The sequence below is a fragment of the Tursiops truncatus genome, chromosome 10 (genome assembly GCF_011762595.2).
Source record: "Tursiops truncatus isolate mTurTru1 chromosome 10, mTurTru1.mat.Y, whole genome shotgun sequence".
Classification (NCBI taxonomy): Eukaryota; Metazoa; Chordata; class Mammalia; order Artiodactyla; family Delphinidae; genus Tursiops; species Tursiops truncatus.
Window position 1 is genome coordinate 96,153,276 of NC_047043.1, and position 21,306 is coordinate 96,174,581.

General features: G+C 56.1%; 1 protein-coding gene across 2 annotated transcripts in view; it reads right to left on the reverse strand.

Annotated features, from left to right (window-relative positions):
* Positions 1 to 21,306, reverse strand: part of ATP2B2 (ATPase plasma membrane Ca2+ transporting 2) — a 110,275-nt gene that overhangs the window by 14,375 nt on the left and 74,594 nt on the right. For both annotated transcript variants that reach the window (XM_033865425.2, XM_073787677.1), the window contains exons 12-18: positions 17,306 to 17,547; positions 16,115 to 16,349; positions 7,621 to 7,800; positions 7,352 to 7,439; positions 3,350 to 3,456; positions 2,699 to 2,890; positions 254 to 467 (exon numbers count right to left, since the gene is read on the reverse strand). In XM_033865425.2, the coding sequence (XP_033721316.1) occupies positions 254 to 467; positions 2,699 to 2,890; positions 3,350 to 3,456; positions 7,352 to 7,439; positions 7,621 to 7,800; positions 16,115 to 16,349; positions 17,306 to 17,547 (1,258 nt within the window). The remainder of the gene's footprint in view (positions 1 to 253; positions 468 to 2,698; positions 2,891 to 3,349; positions 3,457 to 7,351; positions 7,440 to 7,620; positions 7,801 to 16,114; positions 16,350 to 17,305; positions 17,548 to 21,306) is intronic.

Below are 21,306 nucleotides of genomic sequence, written 5' to 3' on the forward strand. Positions count from 1 at the left end.
GCTGGCGTGAGGCACCACCTGGCACTGTGTACACAGTGTCTGCAGCTGTCATCCGTGGAAAAATCCCTGGCTTTGGAGTCAGCCAGACCTGGGGCAGGGCCAGTCTCTACCCGAGATTTGCTGTGTGACCCTGAGCAACTAACTTCACCTCCCTAGGCCTCCATCACCTCACCAGCAAACAGGCAGGCAGCTGTGAGTCCAGAGCACGGGGTCTGGGCCGTGGTGTCCCCGGTGGGCAGGGTGGGGGACTCACCAACAAAGAGCAGGGTGAAGATGAGGGTTAGCTGGTAGACGGCGTGGCCCAGGATGTTCTTCATCATGGTCCGCGAGATGAGGGGCTTGTTGCGGCCGTATGGCTTCCTCAGAAGCAGGGTCTCCGTGGGTGGCTCGGTGGCCAGCGCCAGCGAGGCGAACGTGTCCATGATGAGGTTCACCCAGAGCATCTGCACGGCCTTCAGAGGGGAGTCCTGGGGATAGCGAGTGGAGAGGGGGCTGTCACGGGGCGGCCGGCCCGCCTGCTGGCCCGAAGTGCCCGGGGTGGGGCTCCTTCCTGAGGTGTCAGCAGCTTCCCACCGGAGCCTTGAGGCCGGCTCTCCCCGTGGGTCTTCCTCGGCTGGCCCACCCCCTGGGTTCCAGAGCAGACGTGGAGCAGGTTTGCTAGGCCTTCCCTGGGGAACAGCCCAGACCCGCCCACTTCAGACCTGTCTTCTCCCACAAGGAGAAAATTGAGCCCCAGGCCCGATGGCCACCAGTTCCACAGCCCAGCCCCCGTAAATACAGCCACATCCCCGCCATCTTCCCTCCTCCGCCTCTCCAGCCCCCGTCTGGACGAGCCCCTCTTCCAGGCTAAGGTCACGACCCTCCCACAACCACCTCCCACCCAGACCCCACCTCCTCTGCTTCCCGCTGCCTCTTTCCCCTCGACCACCAATGGCTCGGGCCTCTCCTATCCCACAAACAATGCCTGGGACCCTGTCCCTTTTTTACTACCACCCAATTTCTCTTTACCCCTTATGTTTACTTTAAGCAATTATTATGTGTGTCTGTGACGCCAAAAATAATGTATTTTCCTGGTAGAAAATTTGGGCAAGTAAGGAACAGAAGAAGCTAAAACTCATCAACATTCACCATTTACGGGTTCCCACCGTGCACATTCTGGTGTGGATCCCCACACTTCTCTCTGGCTGAGACAGGGATCGCATATTCATACTGTCTGCGCACAGTCGTACCATGTGGTCTACACTGCCCGAGCACCTCCTCCAGGAAGCCTGCAGATCCTATATACCCAGCAGCCTGGACTGAGCTGGCTCCTGAGGCCCCTCCGCCTACGCCTTACACACTCACTCACCTCCTAGATATTTATCACCGCCCCTCGTCCAGGCCACCTCTCCCACCTCTGCCCGGGCTCAGTCACACTCCCCACTCCCCTCAGCTTCCTCCTGCCCATCAGCCTCCTCTATGCACCGTGGGGTCAGGGCCCCCATCTCCCCACCAAGGCCTTCACAACCCTGCCACCAACTCAATCCAAGACCTCAGGCAAACTGACGGCCCCCTTGGCACCTCAGTTTCCTCATCTCGCACTAGCTGGTCTCCAAGAAGCCTGGTGTGAGCAGCTGTATCATGGGAGTGTCCCTCAAGCCACCACTAGAGGGAGCCTCTTGTCCACAGAGCAGGAGACAACCCTTGGCACCTCAGTTTCCTCATCTGGCACTAGCTGGTCTCCAAGAAGCCTGGTGTGAGCAGCTGTACCATTGGAGTGTCCCTCAAGCCACCACTAGAGGGAGCCTCTTGTCCACAGAGCAGGAGACAAGGCCCTTATGAGCAGAAGGGACCCCCGCCTCCACCCCGCCCTAGGCACCGCCCAGGGCTTTCACTCTCAGGGCTGGGGTGTTGGGTGCTGCCACGTGCACCCTCAAGGGCTCAGAGCACCACAGAGGGGACAGCATTCCCAGGGGCACACAGCTCTTCAGGGCAGTGCTGGCCTCTGGCCCTCTGTTGTGCTCTTACGGGCAGGACCTTGCCTGCCCACCTGGTTCTGGGAGGGGCCAGGCCTCGGAACACCTGCCCTCTCCTGGTCAGGCCCCGTTGGGGTGAGGCAGGAGGCTGCGCGAGCAATGGCAGGTGCCTGGCAGGCCCATCCTCTGAGGCTCGGTTTCTGCCTCTGTGAAATGGGGATCACCACAGTTCCCGCCGCGTGAGGCGGCTGAGGAAGCAGTGAGGCTGCAGGTGCTGGGGCCTGCCTGTCGGCTCCACGAGGCCCAGGAACCCAGGCACAGAGGCCTTTCCCAACGCACTCCACGCCGGAGCTGAGGCTCCCAGGGCCCTGCCAGCTCCGCGACCCCAGCTGGCTGCCTGTCCTGCCTCGGCCTCTCTCTGGCCCTTTATGCGGGCAGGGGTCCTGCCTTCCCTTGAGGGTCACCTCTCCTGCCTCTTGGAGCAATGGCCAGGCCTGTGCCTGGGTCAGGCAGATGTGGAGGTGGGCCTGGCATCTCCACTTGCTGGGTGACCTTGGGCAAATCCCGCCACCTCTCTGAGCCTCATTTCCTGCACCCTGAGGGGCTGGCGCCTACGTGGGTGGGTCTGTGATGCAGCTCCTGGCCCTCAGCGTGCAGGTGTGACGATCTGGGACACCCCATGTGGGTGTCCGCCCTCCCCAGGCTTCGGCCCGCGCCATCCTGCCTGCCCCTGGTGGACCCACCTGTGTGATGCAGGCGCCCGTGAAGGCCACGATCACGGCCACCACGTTGACCGTCAGCTGGAACTGCAGGAATTTGGAGATGCTGTCGTAGACATTGCGGCCCCACATCACCGCCTTGACGATGCTGCTGAAGTTGTCGTCCGTTAGGATGATGTCCGAGGCCTCCTTGGCCACATCCGTGCCTGCGATGCCCTGTGGGGATGGGGACAGGAGCCTGGGTGGGGCGACCGGAGAGGCGAGCAGCGCTAGCGACACTGTCCTCACCCCTACACCAGCCCCCGCACACACCCGCCCTCCCCCACACCGCCAGGCCACACGAGGCATGCACGTGCGTGCACACCACAGCCCTGCTCCTCACAGACCCAGCCCTGAGGCCAACGGTCTGCCTTCAGGAAGGGGGGCCCCTCCCCTCCCTCCCCTCCCTCCCTCCCCCAGACCCATCGCTACAGCAAGCCCCCTCTACCCTTCCAGGGAGACCCGGAGGCCAGGCCGAGCCTCAAGAGTGCTGGGAGCATCAGGTGGACGGAGGGTGGGTGGAGTGTGCACTGGGGGTGCTGCGCTCCCTGCAGGAGGCTGTGTGGTCCACGCTCCCCTAACCCCCTGCCTGCGGGCTCCTGCCGGATGCTGCCCCAGGCCCCCGCGAGCTCCTACCATGGCGAAGCCCACATCGGCCTTCTTGAGCGCGGGCCCATCGTTGGTGCCATCCCCCGTCACAGCCACCACCTGCCGCTGCTCCGTGTGTGTGCTGTCGATGATGCCTGTGTGTGGGGTGAGCATGTACTGAGGGCCCTGGGACTCCCAGCGGGGCGGGGACAGCCTCCTCTCTGGCCCCTGCCCTGCCACCCCCTCCCGTCGAGCTTCTTCCCAGCACCTGAAGGGGACGTGGCGCCCCTGAGTCCGGGGCCGGCTGCGGCCCTCTGTGGTCCGGGCCTGTTGCCTCTCCAGCATCCTCTTTGCTTTCTGCAGCCTGTGGCCACAGTGGCAGCCACCCTGGCCGGACGCACCTCCCCTCTGCCTATACCCCAGGAGCCCCTCTGCCCTCCTGGGGCACCAGGGTTTGGCCGGGGGGCCTACTATCTGCTCCCTCAGCACCTTCTGCCTGGGGGTGGGGCGGGCGGTGTCAGTCACACCCGAGGAGGCCTGGGCTCTGCCGTTTGCCAATGCCTGCTCTCCAGACGTTCATCCTCAGTAAAATCTTCAGCAAATAACAGAGCGAAAGATGACACACGGCCCCTGTCACTGCTCTGGGACCAGTAGAAAAGGATGCGTGACAAAAGTCGTCACTGGGTGTGTGTGGAGTTTGCGGGGCCCTAAGCAGAGACATCCATGGCAGGACAGAAACTCGGGTGTCAACCTTGATACATCCCTGTCCCATTCCGCACATCAGATGCATCACTGCGTCTGCGGGTCCTACAGCCCCGAAGCCCCACTGGGATCCTTATCCTCCTCTCTGCCACCCCACATGCAGCGCCTCCACTCCCCCTCTCCCTAACACCAGGCTCCCCTCCAATCTTTTTTTTTTTTTTTTTTTTGCGGTATGCAGGCCTCTCACTGCTGTGGCCTCTCCCGTTGCGGAGCACAGGCTCCGGACGCGCAGGCTCAGCGGCCATGGCTCACGGGGCCCAGCCGCTCCGTGGCATGTGGGATCTTCCTGGACCAGGGCATGAACCCGTGTCCCCTGCATCGGCAGGCGGACTCTCAACCACTGCGCCAGCAGGGAAGCCCTCCCCTCCAATCTTCATAGCAGCCCCAGGGCCTTTCTCTCTGACACCTGAGTCTGAACCCAGCTCCCAGCACCAGCTGAGAGTCATACTCTCACTGCCCTCAGCCTCAGGATGACGCCGAGTTCTCGGCTCCACCCGCTTGGTCCTCCGTGGTCACACCCTGCCCATTCTCTGATCTCTTCCCTTCCCCAGCCACCCCCAGCCTGTGCTTCTGCCACGGGAACGGCTCTCCGTCCCATGCAGCTGGCCACCTGCCCGTCTTTGCACAGGCTGTTCCCTGGGCCAGCCGTCCCGTCACCCAGTCACCCGGTCTCAGCCCGGATACTGCTTTCCCTGGGAAGCCTTTGTGACACCCTGAGGACCCCCGCCCACCCTAATCAGGTCACTTTTGCTCCCACACGTGTGTCCTGCAATTGGCAAACCGCAGCAGCCTCTGGAAGGAGGGAATGAGTTCCCTGACCTGGGGCACTGTATCCCCAGACCCTGTCTCCCCGCAGCTCCCTGCAAGGGTCAAAGCTCCACCCTCTTCAAGGTCTGGCTTCAGGACGTGTGCACCGGAAGTCCTCCTGGCCGCTCCCCCATGCTGTTCTGCTGCCCCGGATTATCCAATCTCTGTGCACTTGGCATTTGAGGCCTTCACCCCGCCGGTTCCCTGGGCCCTCCTGGGTGCTGCTCCGAGGCAAGGAGGGGGCCAGTTTTCCCCTGTGGCTCCCCAGGCTGGCCCAGCTCTCCTACGGCTTCCGATAGAGCGGGGAGCTGCAAGAGCTCCTTCCCCCAGACCTCTTTCCTCCACCACCAGTGCTGACACGCCCCGCAGTGCATGGTCCCCAGGGACCTCCCTGTGGCTGACTCCTATGGTTCCTGTCCTATCTCTGGACCTCTCAGCAGCCATTCACACCGTGGACCACGCCTCCCCCCTCAGCAGGCCTCCTTCCTCGGCCTGCTTGTCCCTGGACCCCTCTGGCTGCCTCTTCTTGGTGACAGACCCGCTGACAGGTCTCAGCCTCTGCTCACCGCTCAGGTGGGAGGTTCCTGGGTCCAGCAGCTTCTCTGCTTACCCCCACTCGTCACACCCCACCTATGTCTTCATCGGGGGCCAGCTCTCTCTCCTGAGCCCTGACTCCATGGACATCTCCACTTGGATGTCAGAGGGCCTCCAGCTCTGCCTCCTAAAGCAAGTGCATCAGTTTCCCCTCAAATTGGTCCCTTGTGCGACTCCTGACACCTAGCTGCCCCCTTGTAAACTGTGCAGCAGGCTCTCAAGCACGTATAGACTGAGCAATCCTGGACTCCCCTCTCCCCCATCCCTCCAGCCCATCTGAACAATCGCCGGGCCCAGGCCCCTCCTGCCCACAAAGAGTTCTCAGACCCGTCCCCTTCCAGTGCACCTGCACTGTCACCACCCCTGCCCAGGTGTCACCGCTCACAGCTGGACAGTCCTGGTGGGCCCTCTGCTTCCAGGCCACTCGCCACACAGCGGCAGGGAGGGCGCTTTCCCCTTCAAGGCCGTCCCTCGGCTCCCCACCTGGGCTGACTGTGCAGGTCGCTGCTTGGCGTTCAAGGCCCTGTGTGATCTGAGGCCGGCACCCCGTTCTCTGGCCGCCTCCTCTTGTCTCTCTCTCTCTCTCGCTTGAGGCTCCAGCCCAGCCAACTGAACTTCTTTCAAGTCCTTGACAGTGCCTGGAAATCTCTGCCTCTGGGCTTTCATAGCGTAGTTCCCTGTCCCGCCTGAAACACAGGCCCTTCCCCCTGGCCTCCCACCCCACCTTCCACGGCCTGCAATATGACACCCTCCCCAGCTCGAGTTAGAGGCCGGCAGAGGGCCCAGATCACCCTTCTCTCCCACCAGTGCAGCCTTTAGCTCTACATAGGGAAACCACCTGTTCAATGTCTGCTGGATAAACTGGACCACAAATTCCAAAACGGGAGGACCACGTCGGCCAAGACCTGGGCCTGGCACATACTAGATCCTCAGGAAACATTTATCAAGAGAATGAGTGAATGAATGAATGCATGATTGAACAGGAACTGGGGATGGGTTGGGGGTGGTCTCCTGCTTGGGTATCTGTGGTTCTGGGGCTTTGTGTTTCTGTTCCAAGGCCAGATCTGCCTTCCTTAATGTCTTTGGGCAGCACCTTTAGGAGAGGAATCCCAGATGCCCTAGGGATGACCTCAGCCAGAAACCTTCCCCCTATGGCCATTTTACAGATGGAAAAATTGAGCCCTGGTGCTGGGCAATTGCCCAAAGCCACAGAGCAGGGCAGGGGCAGAGTCTGGATTTAAACCCAGGCCTATGGGACTCTGAAAGTGCCCAGCATCTGACCAGCTAGATGAGCTCAGCGAGGGGTGTGCCCTCTCCCTGGAGGGACTCAGGGAAGAAGGACGCTGGGTTTTGGCTCATTTCTCAGATTGCTATTCCGAGGACAGCCCACTCCCGGCGTCCTGGTTACACATGTCGGATAGCATCCTTAGAGAACAGGCAGACCAAGGGTCTCAAACTCACAAGCTCTGGGGCCAGACTGAGAACATAAGTAAATGAAATGGGCGGAGTGTCAGACAGCAGTGGTTAAGACGGCATCAGATGGGAGGAAGCAGGGTCTGTATAAAGTCATTCAACTTGAACATTGAAAAAGACACACCACCCAAATAAACTCATCTGTGGGCCCCATTCAGCCCTCAGGCCATGACTCTTGGCCCCTGGATAGGCAATCCCATTGCTGCCCATGGGAGGTGGGGCCCAGGGAGCAGATTCGCCGCCTCCTTACTTCACTGTGGCCCTTAGCAGGCCTCCCGGGGCGTCCCCAGGTGCGGGGAGCCCCAGGCAGGAGCCCCTCCCATCCTGGAAAGAAGCTGAAGGCGCCAGGACAGGAAGGCCCGGGGAGGCCTGGCGCCTGGGCCTCAGAGCTGCCCGTGCCCGCCCAAGTCTTACCTTTGACCAGGGTATGCTTGTCCGTGGGGGAGGAGCGAGCCAGCACCCGCAGCTTTGGCCAGATCTTGTCGATTCGTTCCTGCTCAATCTGGAGAGGGATGGGGGAGGGGCGGGTCGGTGGGGCGGGGAGAGAAGGGAGGGGACTTGCCTCGATCACTGGGCTCTGAGTGGCACACTGGCTGGCTGCTGGGGCTTCATGCATGCCCGTGCCTCCCAGCTCCCCGTCCAAAGCCCTGCCCTCTGAGGACCCTCTGCACTGGGCCACATACCTCCCCTTTCTCGTTGCGGATTCTCCGGTTGAACTCCTTGCCCTCAAGGCACAGGAAGTCCTCCCCAGGATGGATGATGCCACACTTGATGGCGATGGCCCGGGCTGTGTTGATGTTGTCACCGGTGACCATGCGGACAGTGATGCCTGCTCGCTGGCACTTGCGGATGGCTTCCGGGACCTGGGTGGGAGGGCGTGTGCCATGGAGTGGACGTCGTCTCGTGCAGGCCCTCCCTGCCCTCACGGATTCCAGAGTGAGCCCTGCTCACAGGCAACGCCACGGTAAGGGGCCTAGATGACCAGGAGGTACTGATGGCACACAGACCATCTCCTCCTTTCCTGTGGCCGTGGTAGGCATTGTTAATCGATCACAGCACCCTCTGATGAAACCCTGATGTGGTCTCACAATTCTTTTCTGCAGTGTCCCAGACAGCCACCACCTATCACCCATGATACTGCATCCTAAGAGGAAACCATTGGCTATCCTGACCTGGACAAGGACTTTGAGAAAGACCACAATAAACATCCTCTTGGATATGGCCCCAGGCAAGAGTACAGAACACTCCACTGCTGAACAGGATCATGTCCCTGCTTCATCAACATGCACATTTCCTGCAAACTCAATGATAAATATGTTTGTGTGTTTTCAGTTTTTTGCCAGGGGGGCGGGCAGGGGAAGGACATTGCATTTTAGGATAATTTATTTATATAATGTGACATTGGCTTAGAATAAATGTGAATGATTAGGCTTTGTGTAAAACATGACATCTCCCTGCGAAAGTAAGGGCTGCCTACTGCCCTCTTTGTAATAATAGACTGACATCTGGGCCATTTAGGCCAGAGCAGACCCAGCCAATCAGAAGCTGTCGCCCCCCCCCCGCAACTTTGCAGGGCGCTGGATCTGCCCAGCAATTAGGATGCAAAAGCCAGCCTGGAGTCGGAAAAAAAAAGGTTCTGAAGAACCTAGGGGCAGGACAGGAATAAAGACACAGATGTAGAGAATGGACTTGAGGACACGGGGAGGGGGAAGGGTAAGCTGGGATGAAGTGAGAGGGTGGCATGGACATATATACACTACCAAATGTAAAATAGATAGCTGGTGGGAAGCAGCCGCATAGCACAGGGAGATCATCTCGGTGCTTTGTGACCCCCTAGAGGGGTGGGATAGGGAGGGTGGGAGGGAGGGAGACGCAAGAGGGAGGGAATATGTATACGTATAGCTGATTCACTTTGTTATACAGCAGAAACTAACACACCATTGTAAAGTAATTATACTCCAATAAAGATGTTAACAAAACAAAAAAACCAGCCTGGAGCTGCCATGGCCCTTCACACACAGCACAGATCAACCGAACAAGTGATTCTGACCCAGTGACAAGTAACAAAATAATAAGGCAATATTTGCTGTAAAATGTCCTTCAGTGGGAGAGGACACGTCAAGGGCAGAAAATCCAGTTGTACTAAAAGTACTTTAGGATCTCAGACCTGGTGGGAAGGGGGGCCTGAATCCGACTCTCCTCTTCCACATCCTGGGATCTGAGAACTCACTTCCACCCCGACCCTGACAAGTCACTGCTGAGAGAGTTTAAAGGTGTCACGGCTGAATTTTGTCGTTTCCCCGCCCCCTCCCTCCCCCACCCCAGAAAGCTCTTCACACCCAGTACCTCAGAATGTGACCTTCCTTGGAGACAGGCTCTTTATAGAGGTAATCAAGTTAAGATGAGGCCATTAGGGTGGGCCTGCATCCAATGTGACTCGTGTCCTCATAAAGAGGGGAAATCTGGACAGAAACACACACACACAGGGAAGACATCATCACGGGAAGAGGCAGGGAGAGATCTGGGCGATGCTGCTACGTGCTAGCAGGGCTGAAGACTGCCAGCTCGTCACCGGAAGCTGGGGGAGAGGCCCGCGGCCAAGCCTCCCTCACAGCCCTCAGAAGGAACCAACCCTGCCGACACCTCGGTCTCAGACCTCCAGCCTCCAGAACCAGGAGACAACGCAATTCTGCTGTTGGTGGTACTCTGTAATGGCAGCCCTAGCAAAGAGTGCAAAGAGTTAGAACGCTGGTCCAAAACCTGACTGCGGACAACTTACGCCCACCGGTCCCTTTCTGCGCTCAGGAATTTTAAGAATAAGAACTGACACAGAAAGTATCTTGCCTCTATCCACAACCCGTCCACACCACAATCTCAAGCAGAGGTCACTGCCCAGCCCCTTCCCAGTCTCCCTGCCTCTGGCCCCGCCTCTTCCATCTTGCCCCTACCCTGACCACCAGCTACCTGCCCCAGGTTTAGCCTGTGTGCCGCTCCCTTTCTGGGCCTCCACCCCGCCGCTGATAGAGAAAATCCCAACTCCTGAGCACGGCCATCCTGCGGTGGAGTGAGAAACAAATGCCGGGCACAGGCAGGGCCTAGGTCAAGGTTGGGGGAGGCCCCTCCAGCTCCCTGAGTTCTCTAACAGGCCGGCTTTGTGGCGGCAGGTAGTGATCTCCCTGTTGTTGAAGGGCTGGAGCGGGGCGAGCTGATCATGGGCCTCCTCTCAGTGTATTTCCAGAGTCTGGGGAGGAGCCTTCTGGGGCCCACTCAGGGCTTGGGGCCACGTGAGCAAGGCTTCTGCCTCGTGCCATGGCGGCTGCTCACATAACCAAACGTGACCTCCTTTTATAGAGCCGGAGGGAGTGGGGATGTGGGAGGTCCAAGATCCCGTTTACATAATTTATCGATGTCCTCACAATGGCTGTAACCTGGCTGCAGCCCCCTGCTGTCTCCTGGCCCAGGGGACAGGAAAGAGCCGCTGTTCTTTTGGGAACACACACCTCATCTGGCTTCTGCCCTGAAAGGAAGAATTTAGGTTATGCTTGTTTAAAAGATGCTTGGAGTTGGAAGGGACTCTGGGTCATGACTCTGACCCTCTGCTCATTGCCTAGATCTCCTCCCACACATCCCTGACAGATGGTCAGAGAGCCTCTACTTACTTGCCTCTGTTGACAAGGTGCTCATCCCCTCTACGGTTGACTGCTCTAAGGTAGAACAAGTCTATTGTATCCTTTCACATAATCTTTCCGTTTTTAAAAAATTAATTTAATTTTGGCTGCGTTGGGCCTTCACTGCTGCGTGCAGGCTTTCTCTAGTTGTGGTGAGCATGGGCTACTCTTCGTTGCAGTGCACGGGCTTCTCATTGTGCTGGTTTCTCTTGTTGTGGGGCATAGGCTCTAGGTGCGCGGGCTTCAGTAGTTGTGGCACGTGGGCTCAGGAGTTGTGGCACGTGGGCTCTAGACTGCAGGCTCAGTAGTTGTGGCTCACGGGTTTAGTTGCTCCGCGGCATGTGGGATCTTCCCGGACCAGGGCTCGAACCCACGTCCCCTGCATTGGGAGGCGGATTCTTAACCACTGCACCACCAGGGAAGTCCCCCTTTCACATAATTGTTCTTTTTTCGGATAAGAGAGCAGTTACTTTGGGTCAGACCCATTCTCTGGTACAGAGACAGGGTCTTTGGTAAAGATGTGTACAAAGAGTTCTGGGAGCACAGCGGAGCACACTGTTACTTTAGAAGGAAGTGTGTGGGGAGAAGAAATCTGTGGGAGCTTCCTGGAGGAGGGGATACTTGATCTGCTTCTTTTCAGCCAACACTAACTGAGGCTCTGATGCCTGGCACTGTGCCCATGCTGGGGCTGCAGAGATGACCAGTTCATTGTGGTCCTGGCTGCAGACAACTGTCCCATGAGGTACACAGAGAAGGGGAGGGCACTGCAGACAGTGCTGCGGGTGATCTGGGTGGCAGAGGCCAAGGGAAGATGTGGGGTAGGGGCCGGTGGCCTTGGAGCTGGAGAGGGGCTTCAGGTCCAAAGGTGTGGGAGTCAGGGCCTTGTTCCTTCAGGCCTGGGAGGCATGGAAAGTTCTGAACTGGGAGTGAGGTGATGGATGCCATGTCTTAGGAAGACGTCTGTTTTCAAGACTGTCTCAGGAAGCTGAAATCTGCCTGCTTGGAATCCCTACCCTCTGGGCTTCCACTGAACAAGCAAGACTGGGAAAAAAGGAGGAGGCTAATTTTTATGGTCCCCACACTTTACTCTGTGCAGTGGAAGTGTCTCTGCCCTGTGGAGAGAGGGCTCAGGGGTCAAAAGGCTGGGCTGGGCTTTGCCCTGGGCTCCCACCTAAGCCTTGGTTTCCTCATCTGTAAAATGGAGTGATAGCCTCCACCCTTCACTGAGGCTGGAGAATTCTGTGACAGCAGCAAAGGTCACCAAGCTCAGGGCCAGCACAGGTTGGTGACGTGTGGGTGGAGGAGGCTGGCAAGACGCTTGACCCCGGGCTCCCTTGTTTGCTCTTTCCGCTTCAGGGTGGGTACAGGGACACAGAGGAAGGATACAGATGCAGGGTGTGCGATGGGGGTGCAGCGGGCATCTAGAGCACTTGGAGGCGCAGGTGTCTGGGGCGGTGGGATGGACTGGGCTCCCCACCATGACCCTTGGATCAGGTATATTAAGGGCCTGTGACCTGCCTTGAAGGTGTGGGGGGGATTCAGGACAGATCTGGAAACACCGGAGGAGCCTCCCCTGGCCACCACGAGTTACTCCACTTCCTTTATAGGCAATGGGCCACTAACTGGACGACCTTGTCGTGCTTCAGTCCTGTCTGGTTTTACACTCTGGAAGGTTTTACACCTTCATGTCACTAGGCTGTGGGTCTGGAGGGCAGGGGCTGCCAGCCGCTCAGAACCCTCTCAGGGGCCTCGTGCAGGGTAGGTGCTTGGTCAATGTGGGTCACCGTGAAACACCTTTGTGCTTAAGTCCCTCGAAGCCTGACCCGGGTGAATGGATTTGGACGGGCACATGCAAATCCTCTACAGTTTGGCTCCAAGCTCCCTTCCCAGCCTTTTCTCTCATAAACCCAGCTAGGGTTTTCACTAGTTCCCAAACACGTAGCATCCCTCCCCACCTCTGTGCTTTTGCCTGTGCTGTCCCCTCTGCCTGGGATGCCCTCTCTCCCTGGGATGCCCTCTCTCCCTGGGATGCCCTCTCTCCCTGAATCTCTGTGTGTCACAAATCTTTCCCATCTTGCACATGAAATGCTCTCTGTTCAGCAAGCTATCCTTGGTCCCTCCGACCCAGTGGGACACCTCCTGCAGCTGTTCAGCCCTTCCTTTTATCGCTTCACTCACTCATTTATGCAACGAACAGCTATGGAACATCTAACTGTTCCGGGCAGGGAGGGTGCAGAGAGGATGAAGACCCGAGCCCCAGAGGCATTGATCTGGTTGAGATGTGCTTTCCCCATAGATAAAATAGCTGTAAAAAAAGATTCCTTCGTTTGCTAAAATTATCCTAGATATTTCTCACTGAGGAAAACCAGCCAGCAAATGGGTGCTTCCTGTTTTCATTAAATAAAGGCTTTTAAACATCTGTTGTTTGTGGTGACAGCAGTTGTCTGTGACTTCGAGGGTTCCAAACACCCCCGGATAACCCGGCAAATCCCAGGCCGCTGCTCTCCTGATGGCTTCATCCTCACTGGCTTCCATCAGACTTGGAAAATGCACCACTGTAGCATCCTGGGGGAGGGGGGATTTGCAACCCTGTTTTTATCTGTTCTGTCCTTTGTCTTCTCAAGGGAGGAAGGGAATAGGAGCTTCTTTCCCTTGACAGACGGGGAAACTAAGGGAGGGAGGCCGAGTTTCTTTTCTTGCAGCAAATGAATCTGACCAGGCTTGTGGGACCCTAGAGGCGGTCTGGGTGGGGCTTTTTTTCTCTGGCCGGCCTCACGGTTGTCCTGGCAACATACACACACATGCTCACCAGAGGCAGGGACCCTCTCCAAAGGTCACCCGAGAAACTGGTGACTGTGGCTGCCTCGGAGGTGGTCACTGGGGTCTGGTGGTGGCATGGGGGGCTACTTCACCCTGTTTGTGCTATCGAACCTTTTGAATTTGGCGATGATATATCACGAAGCCTAAAAAAAACAAACAAATCAAAAACCGTACCTGCCTGTCTCCTGAGGCTCTGCGTCCACCCCCACCCCACGGGAGATGCTGAGTTAACAGGTCAGAGCTTTAATACTTTCTTTTTTTTTTTCTTTTTTTCCCTGTGCCACGCAGCATGCAGGGATCTTAGTTCCCTGACCAGGGATAGAACCCATGCCCCCTGCAGTGGAAGCCCGGAGTCCTAACCACTGGACCGCCAGGGAAGTCCCTGAGCTTTCATACTTTCAGGCAGCATCACCAGTAACTCCACTGTGTCCCTCACTTGTTGACGTCCAACTTTCCTACTGTTCAGATGGAAAAACTGAGGCCCGGGGCAGTGATACACCGGAGGTCTTCTGTGAAGGAGCGGCAGGGACGGGATGAGAACCCATGTCCCTAGACTGCTGTGTCCCTCCAGTACGTCCCTGCCCCCCAACACAGTTACAGCTTGCAAATCCACATCCCGGGGTGAGCCCAGGGGAGACAGAAGGTCACCCACAGGGATGTGTTGACGGAGGGAAGCAAAGAAAGGCATGAGAGTAAGCCTCCCAGGCAGCTGGCTCAGAACCTTAGAGCTGGATGGGACCTGAGGGGCCCCCAGGCCGACCACCCATTTTACAGATGAGGGGACTGAGGCACAGAGAGGAGAAGTGGCTTGTTAGTGGCAGAGCTGGGGTTGGAACCAGGCTCCCTTTCTCCGACATAGGCTGAACGTGTTCCCAGCCCTGCTGTTTTAGGCTTGGGGTGGGAGTGAGGTGGCATGTGTGTGTGTGTGTGTGTGTGTGTGCATGTGTGTAGAATACTATTATTGTCCCTAGTCTTCAGATGAGGAAATGGAGGCTCAGAGAGGTTATGTAACTGGCCCAAGGTCACACAGCTCGTAATGCCAAGGGACTCAAAATCCCAGGTCTATCTGATGCCCGAACTCACACTTTTGACCCCTCTCCCTGCTGCCTAAATGTGAAAGTCCACGTCTGTGACCTTCAAGTTTCACTTAGTCTTTGGAATGCAGAGTCTTAAAACAGCGGGGCCAGGAGCTTGGAGGGCATCTTGCCTGCTCCCTTTCACTTGAAAGAAGGGGACATGGAGGCTCCAGGAGGAGCAGGGAACAGCCAGATGCCCCAGAGGATGGAGTCAGGGTAAGCGGGGGACACTGAAGTTGCCCTTGGTGGAGGAAGGCGGCCCTGAGACAGGCTGGGACCTGGGACCGTTTGCTGCAGTGCTTGCACCTGGACAGACGTCTCCTCGAGCAACGACATACAAAGAAACTGTAAGTGACCAAAAATAACCGCGTGCATGCCCAGTTGGGGCAAATTATAGACAACAAGATACAAAAAAGACCAAAAGAACCCAACTGCCACTTCCCAAGAGTCGGGAGCAAAAACAGGGTGATGGGCGCGCCCCCTGCACACAGCACCACCAAAGGGGTGGGCGGACCACCTAAGCCCCCCCTTCGGCCCGACCCCTGGACACACCCCTACCGTCACCCCACAGAAGGAGCCAAGAGCAAAGGAACCTGTTACTTGTTCTCACTCCCCCCTGCTGCAGCAGGAGCCCCAATAAAGCCTTGCCTGAATTTCTTGTATGGCCTCCTATCAATTTCTATTGACTAAGGGGGCCAAGAATCCCGGTCAGAAACAGTCCCAAGGGGCAGCATCACCAAATCCCACTGCCAAGGCCAATCCGGGCCCAGCAGCATTAGTCCTCGAGGAAGAGGAGGCCAGCCCCTCCTGAGCCTTGCCTCCCGGGCTCCCAGGGCAAGCTCGCTCTGCCCACAGCAGCATTTCGGAGACTCGAGGCAGCTCTCTCCTCTTCCCACACCGTCTTCCCAGCCTGGGCAGCTCGACCGACCAGGCACGTCCCATCCTTCCCCAGCCCTGCAAATTCCCGGCACTGAATCCTTGGCTTTCCCCCCAGATGCAGAGTCAGCTAAAGGAGACTGAAGACACACTGTCATCTGAGCACCCCAGTAGGGGCACATATTACATCACTTTTCTCGATCTTTACGGGGAGGGGGTGCTGTCACCCGCCCCTTCCCTTCTGCTTGAGAATTTGACCTTTGGTTAACTTTCCAGCTCTGCTCCCCTGGAAACCTGATAGAGGCAGACTGCCCGCTGCATCACTAGGGAAAACTAACCGGTAAACTTGGTCTGGATGGGGAGAACTCTAAATGCTGATGGGGAGGCCCACATTTGGGGTCTTCTTGAGTGTGGTAACCTTTGTTATTGGGTGTCTCCTTTGCAGGGACCCTTGAATCTGGGCCTATGGGTTTGGACAGGAGATCCTGGCTCCTCTGAGGCTTCTAGGGCAGGGCAGCCTTCACCGGCTGCCAGGCTGTGGGTTGCACCCCACGTCCCAAGCAGATAAGTGTGGCTACGCTAGCCTTAAGAGTCTGAATGTTTAGGAGTAGGTACAGAGAAGACCCCGTGGGCCTTGCAGGGAAACTGAGGCTTAGAGGGGTGAGGCGACGTACTCCAGGTCACCCAGCAGGCTGGACGCCCACCCCCTTCCCCAAGCTCCACGGCGGGGCACCTGCCTCGGGCCGCACGGGGTCCTCGATGCCCACCACGCAGATACAGGTGAGGTCGTTGAGGATGTCATTCTCGTTGTCCCAGTCGGGCTCGGGGCTGCCGGGTAAGTCGCGGTAAGCCACGCAGATGGTGCGGAGCCCGTCGCAGGCCATGGGCTCAATCACCTTCTTCACCATCTCGTCCCGGTCGCGGGGCCGGAAGACCCGGGGCTCACCCGCCCCGTTGAGGATTTTGCAGCACCTGGGGGAGGTGGGAGGGGGCCGGGTAAGGTCCAGCCAAGGGCCCAAAGACCCTCCCTCCGACGGGCTCGGAGCTCACCCCCACCTCCCCAGTGACGGACGTCCCACTGGCCGTGGTTGGTCATCCAGGGCTCGTCCAGACCATCTCCCATAATGCTTCAGGGGTGGTCCTGGCCCCTGGGCCCCAGGCAGGGATGAAATCAGGACCAGCCAAAAAGAAATCAGGCGGCCTTGTTGTAATATCTGCCCCAGGCCATTTCAGCAAGAGCAGATCTACTTTGCTCTGTTTCATCTTCACAAGATTTCATCTGAAAAAAATAGTTCCACAGCGAAAATGGTTTTCAGAGGGCATGAAACCTCCGCTAGTGGTTCCTGACCCTGCCTGCGTATCAGGATGGCTTGGGAAAGCACTGAATAACCCCATCCCCCACCACACACACACTGCAGGCCCCACGCCAGAGGTTCCAATTCAGTTTGTTGGGGGTGAGTCCAGGAATCAGTGTTTTTTTTTTTAAAAGCTCCCTGGGGTGATTCTATGTGTGACCAGGGTTGAGTCCCCCTCAAGGTACAAATGGGTAAACTGGGGCCCAGAGAGGGGGGCTGACTTGCTTAGTTCTCCAGGCTTACTTCTGGCACCTGGAGTCAGAGGACACCTGCTCACAGTGAAAAGTCACGCCGTCTACCAACTCTACACTCAGGGAAGTGACGTGAGGGGGCTCTGACAGGGATAATGGGAAGAACTTCCTGATGAGCCAGTGACTTAGGGAGAAGAGGGAGGAGTCCCTGCAGAAACCTTTAAGAGGAAACAGTAGCAAAAGCCCTGGGGGAGGGCACGTGCAGGCGGTCTTGCTCCGGGGCGTTGGGCACGGCCCTTCCCGTGACCCTGGGTGCCCCCGGCCCCTCCCCGCGGCCTGTGCCTGCGCCCCGCGCCCCGCCCCCCGCTCCCGCACCGCTTACTTCTTGAGCACGATCTCCGAAGCGCCCTTGCTGTACATGCGGAAGCTCTCGTCGGGCAGCTTGATTACGGTGCTCATGGACTTGCGCACGGAGTTGAAGGTGTAGACCTTGTACAACTTCTCCTCCGGCATCTGGCTGCGCACAGACTCGTAGTCCTGCTTCAGGTCCAGCACGAAGCCCAGCAGGCCGCACTCTGTTTTGTTGCCCACCTGCTTGGGCAGGGCGCCCTCCTTATCCGGGGGCTGCGGGGAGAGGCGGGGTGCTCACTGGGCTGCCGCTTGCCTGTGGGTGGGGCCACCCCTCCCCCCCACCTTAGGATTCTGCGTCCCAGACCCAATCCGGGCTCTGTTTGAAGGGAATTAAGCAAGATCAGCTGTTTAAAAATTATGAACTATGTCAAACATAAACCTGTGACCGAATGATAAAAAAAATTTGTGCCCAGACCCTCCAGTTCTGGAGAACCTTAGTTCTAGGCCATGTTTGCTTCAGATTTTTCTTTTTTAAGAAGTAAAGCCTAACAGATAAAGTTGAACCCCCCTATATACCCCTCCGCATCTGCATAACGCACCCCTTGTCCCAGAAAGAAACTCTAACTTAAATTTGGCATTAATCCTTGCCCTGTGTGTTTTAACTTTTTATTTCGAGATAGTGCTAGTTTCACAGGCAATAAAAAATACCACAGAGAGATGTCATACATCCTTCATCCCGTTTCCCCCAGTGCTCACTTCCTGCATGGCTGTAGCACAATGTCACAACCAAGATGTTGACACTGATACAATCTAACCCGCTGGATTCAGATTTCACCAGTTTTAGTGTACTCTCTCTCTCTCTCTGTGTGTGTGTGTGTGTGTGTGTGTGTGTGTTTAGTTCTGAGCAATGGCATCACATGTAGATTCCTGTGACAACCGTCATCAAGACACACAACAGTTTATCACAGCACTCCCTGTGCCACCCTTATGTGACTGCAGTCACCTCCCTCCCTTCCCCGTCCCTGCCCCGGCAACCACTAAGCTGTTCTCCAGCCCCATGATTCTGTCATTTTGAGCATGTTATATAAATGGAATCATACAGTATGTAACCTTCGGAGACGGGCTTCTTTTCACTCAGCACAATCCCCTGGCAATGCAGACAAGCTGTCGCGTGTGTCAGGAGCGTGTTCCTTTGCATGACTGGGTAGTATTCTGTGCTCTGGATGCAATGTCCCTTGTGACTTCAGTTGAGGTTGAACCAAATGCAACTGCTATTTTGTTACGTCACAATGGCCAGCCATTGGCAATTTCATGTAGTTTGACCTAACGTACATATGTGCAGCACTGTTTTGCATGTTGAAAACGTCATGTAAGGAGGCTGTACATATTCTTCCGTAGCTTGCTTCACTCATGGAACGTTCAATTTTTGACAGTCATCCCCATTCACAGCGTTAGTTCGTTTCTTTTTAACTGGACACCACAGCCCCTGCCCTGAGCCTCAGTCAAACCACCGACCACATCTCCCCAGCGCCTCTCACTTCCTCGTGCGGCTGCCCGAACACGAGCTGTTTCGTGCCTCTGTGCCTTCACCCCTGCTTCCTCCTTCCCTGCCAGGCAAACTCCTCCTTGCCCTTTAAGGACCAGCACAGATATTTCCTTGTCTTTGAGAATTGCTTTGTGGGTTTGTCACCCCGAGTAGGAGTTGCTGTATTCTTTCCCCCCTGGGTTCTCAGGGCAGCACAGAGCCCGGCACACAGTAGGCATTTGCTCATTGTTTGCTGGATCGCTCAACGCAGGCCAGTCTGGGGTGCGGGAGGCACAGGCGAATAGGTAAGAACGAGACGCCTCCACGTGGGCGCTAATGGTGGGACTGGCAGGCGGCTGAGGGAAGTTCATAAGGCAGGTAAACTCACCTCCCGTGGGCAGCCGCCACACGTGCATACACACACTCAGACCACTGGTATAAAATTAACGTGCAGCGACTCAGGTGGAGCTGGCTTTGGGAGTGGTAAAAGCCACCACGGATAAACCCAAAGACCAGAGAGATACTGAAGAGGAATAATACCTATGAGCATTCTGCGTCCCCCGACCCCGCCATGAGGGGCTCTTTGTGGGTCTCAGGCCAGCCTTGCACAGGAACCCTTCGTGTTGTTCCAAAGAGCAGCAGGCAAGAAGAAGACGGAGTCTAGAAGATGCTGCATGGACTGGCTCTGAGGGGGGCAGGATGGCAATAGGATATGTCCCTGGCCAACTGCCCCACCCACAGTTAGGACTCGGGCCCCGGGAGCAGACCCGAGCCCTGTCGGGTCATGGGCATTGACCTAGGCGTACATACCCTTAGACCCTAAGCTCTTGTCCTCAGTTTCCCCATCTGTAAAATGGAGAGGCTCTAGCAGATGATTTCTAGCTGAGAGAAAAATCAACCCACTCCTTCAAGTGGATGGTGGATGGCGGTGAAGGATGGTAGAACAAGGCAGAGCTGCAGGTCCGTCAGAGGGGGTCTGGGGGCCACGGGTCAAGCCTTAGAACACCCTCCCTGCTCCATGCCATGTTCAACTATGTCCAGGCATCATGGGCCTTGGAAGCCTCCCCACACCGAAGCTCTTCGGTGGGATTTGATCTGGAAGCAGAGGAATCTGACAGTTTCCCCTTTCTGATGTTTGGGAAAAGAAATTCAAAGTACGCCCCTTAGTCTCTGCAGTATGCAGTTATGTTGTGTTTTTAAAATTTATATATTTATTTACTTATCATTTTTTTTTACAATTTTATAATTAACCTTCTGGTGATTTCCAGGGTTTTATGTATCTTCCAAAACAGTTTTTTCCCCCTCCACTAATGAAAGAAGATGATGACACGGAGGACTGAAATAAAAATGCCTAATTACTTATTTGCCCAAGAGAGCTAAGCAGTTATGCCTGTGAAACAGGCAGCATTTTTATTACTCTCTGTGAGATATTTTAATTTTCCCCTAAAAGGATTTCAAACAATCTATGGTTGCAAATGGCAGAGCTGCCTCCTCCATAATTCAATTTGTTACCATGAACTTGAGCTCTAAAATCGCCTAGGTGCATTATTAAGAAGTAGGGACTCGTCCCTTTTTTCTTTTGGCTTTTTTTATCTTGACAAACCCAGAGGTTTTACTATTGCTGTAGACTTTCCATGAGGCTTGCTCTCCAGGGCTCTAATTCTGTAAGGGAGTTAAGGCATTGGTTTTGAGGGGCAGGAAGCAGGCCCGGGGGGAAGTGATTTGCTCCTCATCACAGACCTGCAGCGGGGCAGGCCTGGGGCTACCCCCAATTCCCCTGATTCCTAGTGCCACACCGTATCCAGCACATTTCCCTGTATGGGCACTAAGCCCTTTGGGAGTGCTGGGTGCAGCTATGGGTGTAACTTTGAGAGGACAATTCATGCTCCTGTTCTGGGATGCTTGGGGGTCACTAGAGCTAAGACCAAGGAATGATGACTTGAAGAGTGACAAGTTATAAATAACATCTGCAAAAATGAGATGAAAAGAAACATAGCTAGCAGGTACTGCCTCACACTCATGAGGATACCCATTATCCAAAACGAAACAGAAAACAAGCGCTGGCGAGGATGTGGAGAAATTGGAACCCTTGTGCACTGTTGGTGGGAATGTAAGATGGTGCAGCTACTGTGGAAACCAGTGTGGAGGTTCCTCAACAAACTGCACATAGAATTATCATATGATCCAGCAATTTTTACTTCTGGGTATATACCCAAAAGAATTGAAGGCAAGAGACTTGAGAAGATATTTGTACACCCGTGTTCACAGCAGGATTATGCACAGGAGCAAAAAGGTGGACGCAACCCAAGTGTCCACTGACAGATGAAGAGATAAGCAAAATGTCATCTACACATACAGTGGAATATTATTCAGCCTTAAAAAGGAAGGAAATTCTGACGCATGTTACAACATGGATGAACCTTGAGGACATTATGCTAAGTGAAATAAGCCAGACAAAAAAGGACGGATACTGTGTGATTCCACTTACACGAGGTCCCTTGAGTAGT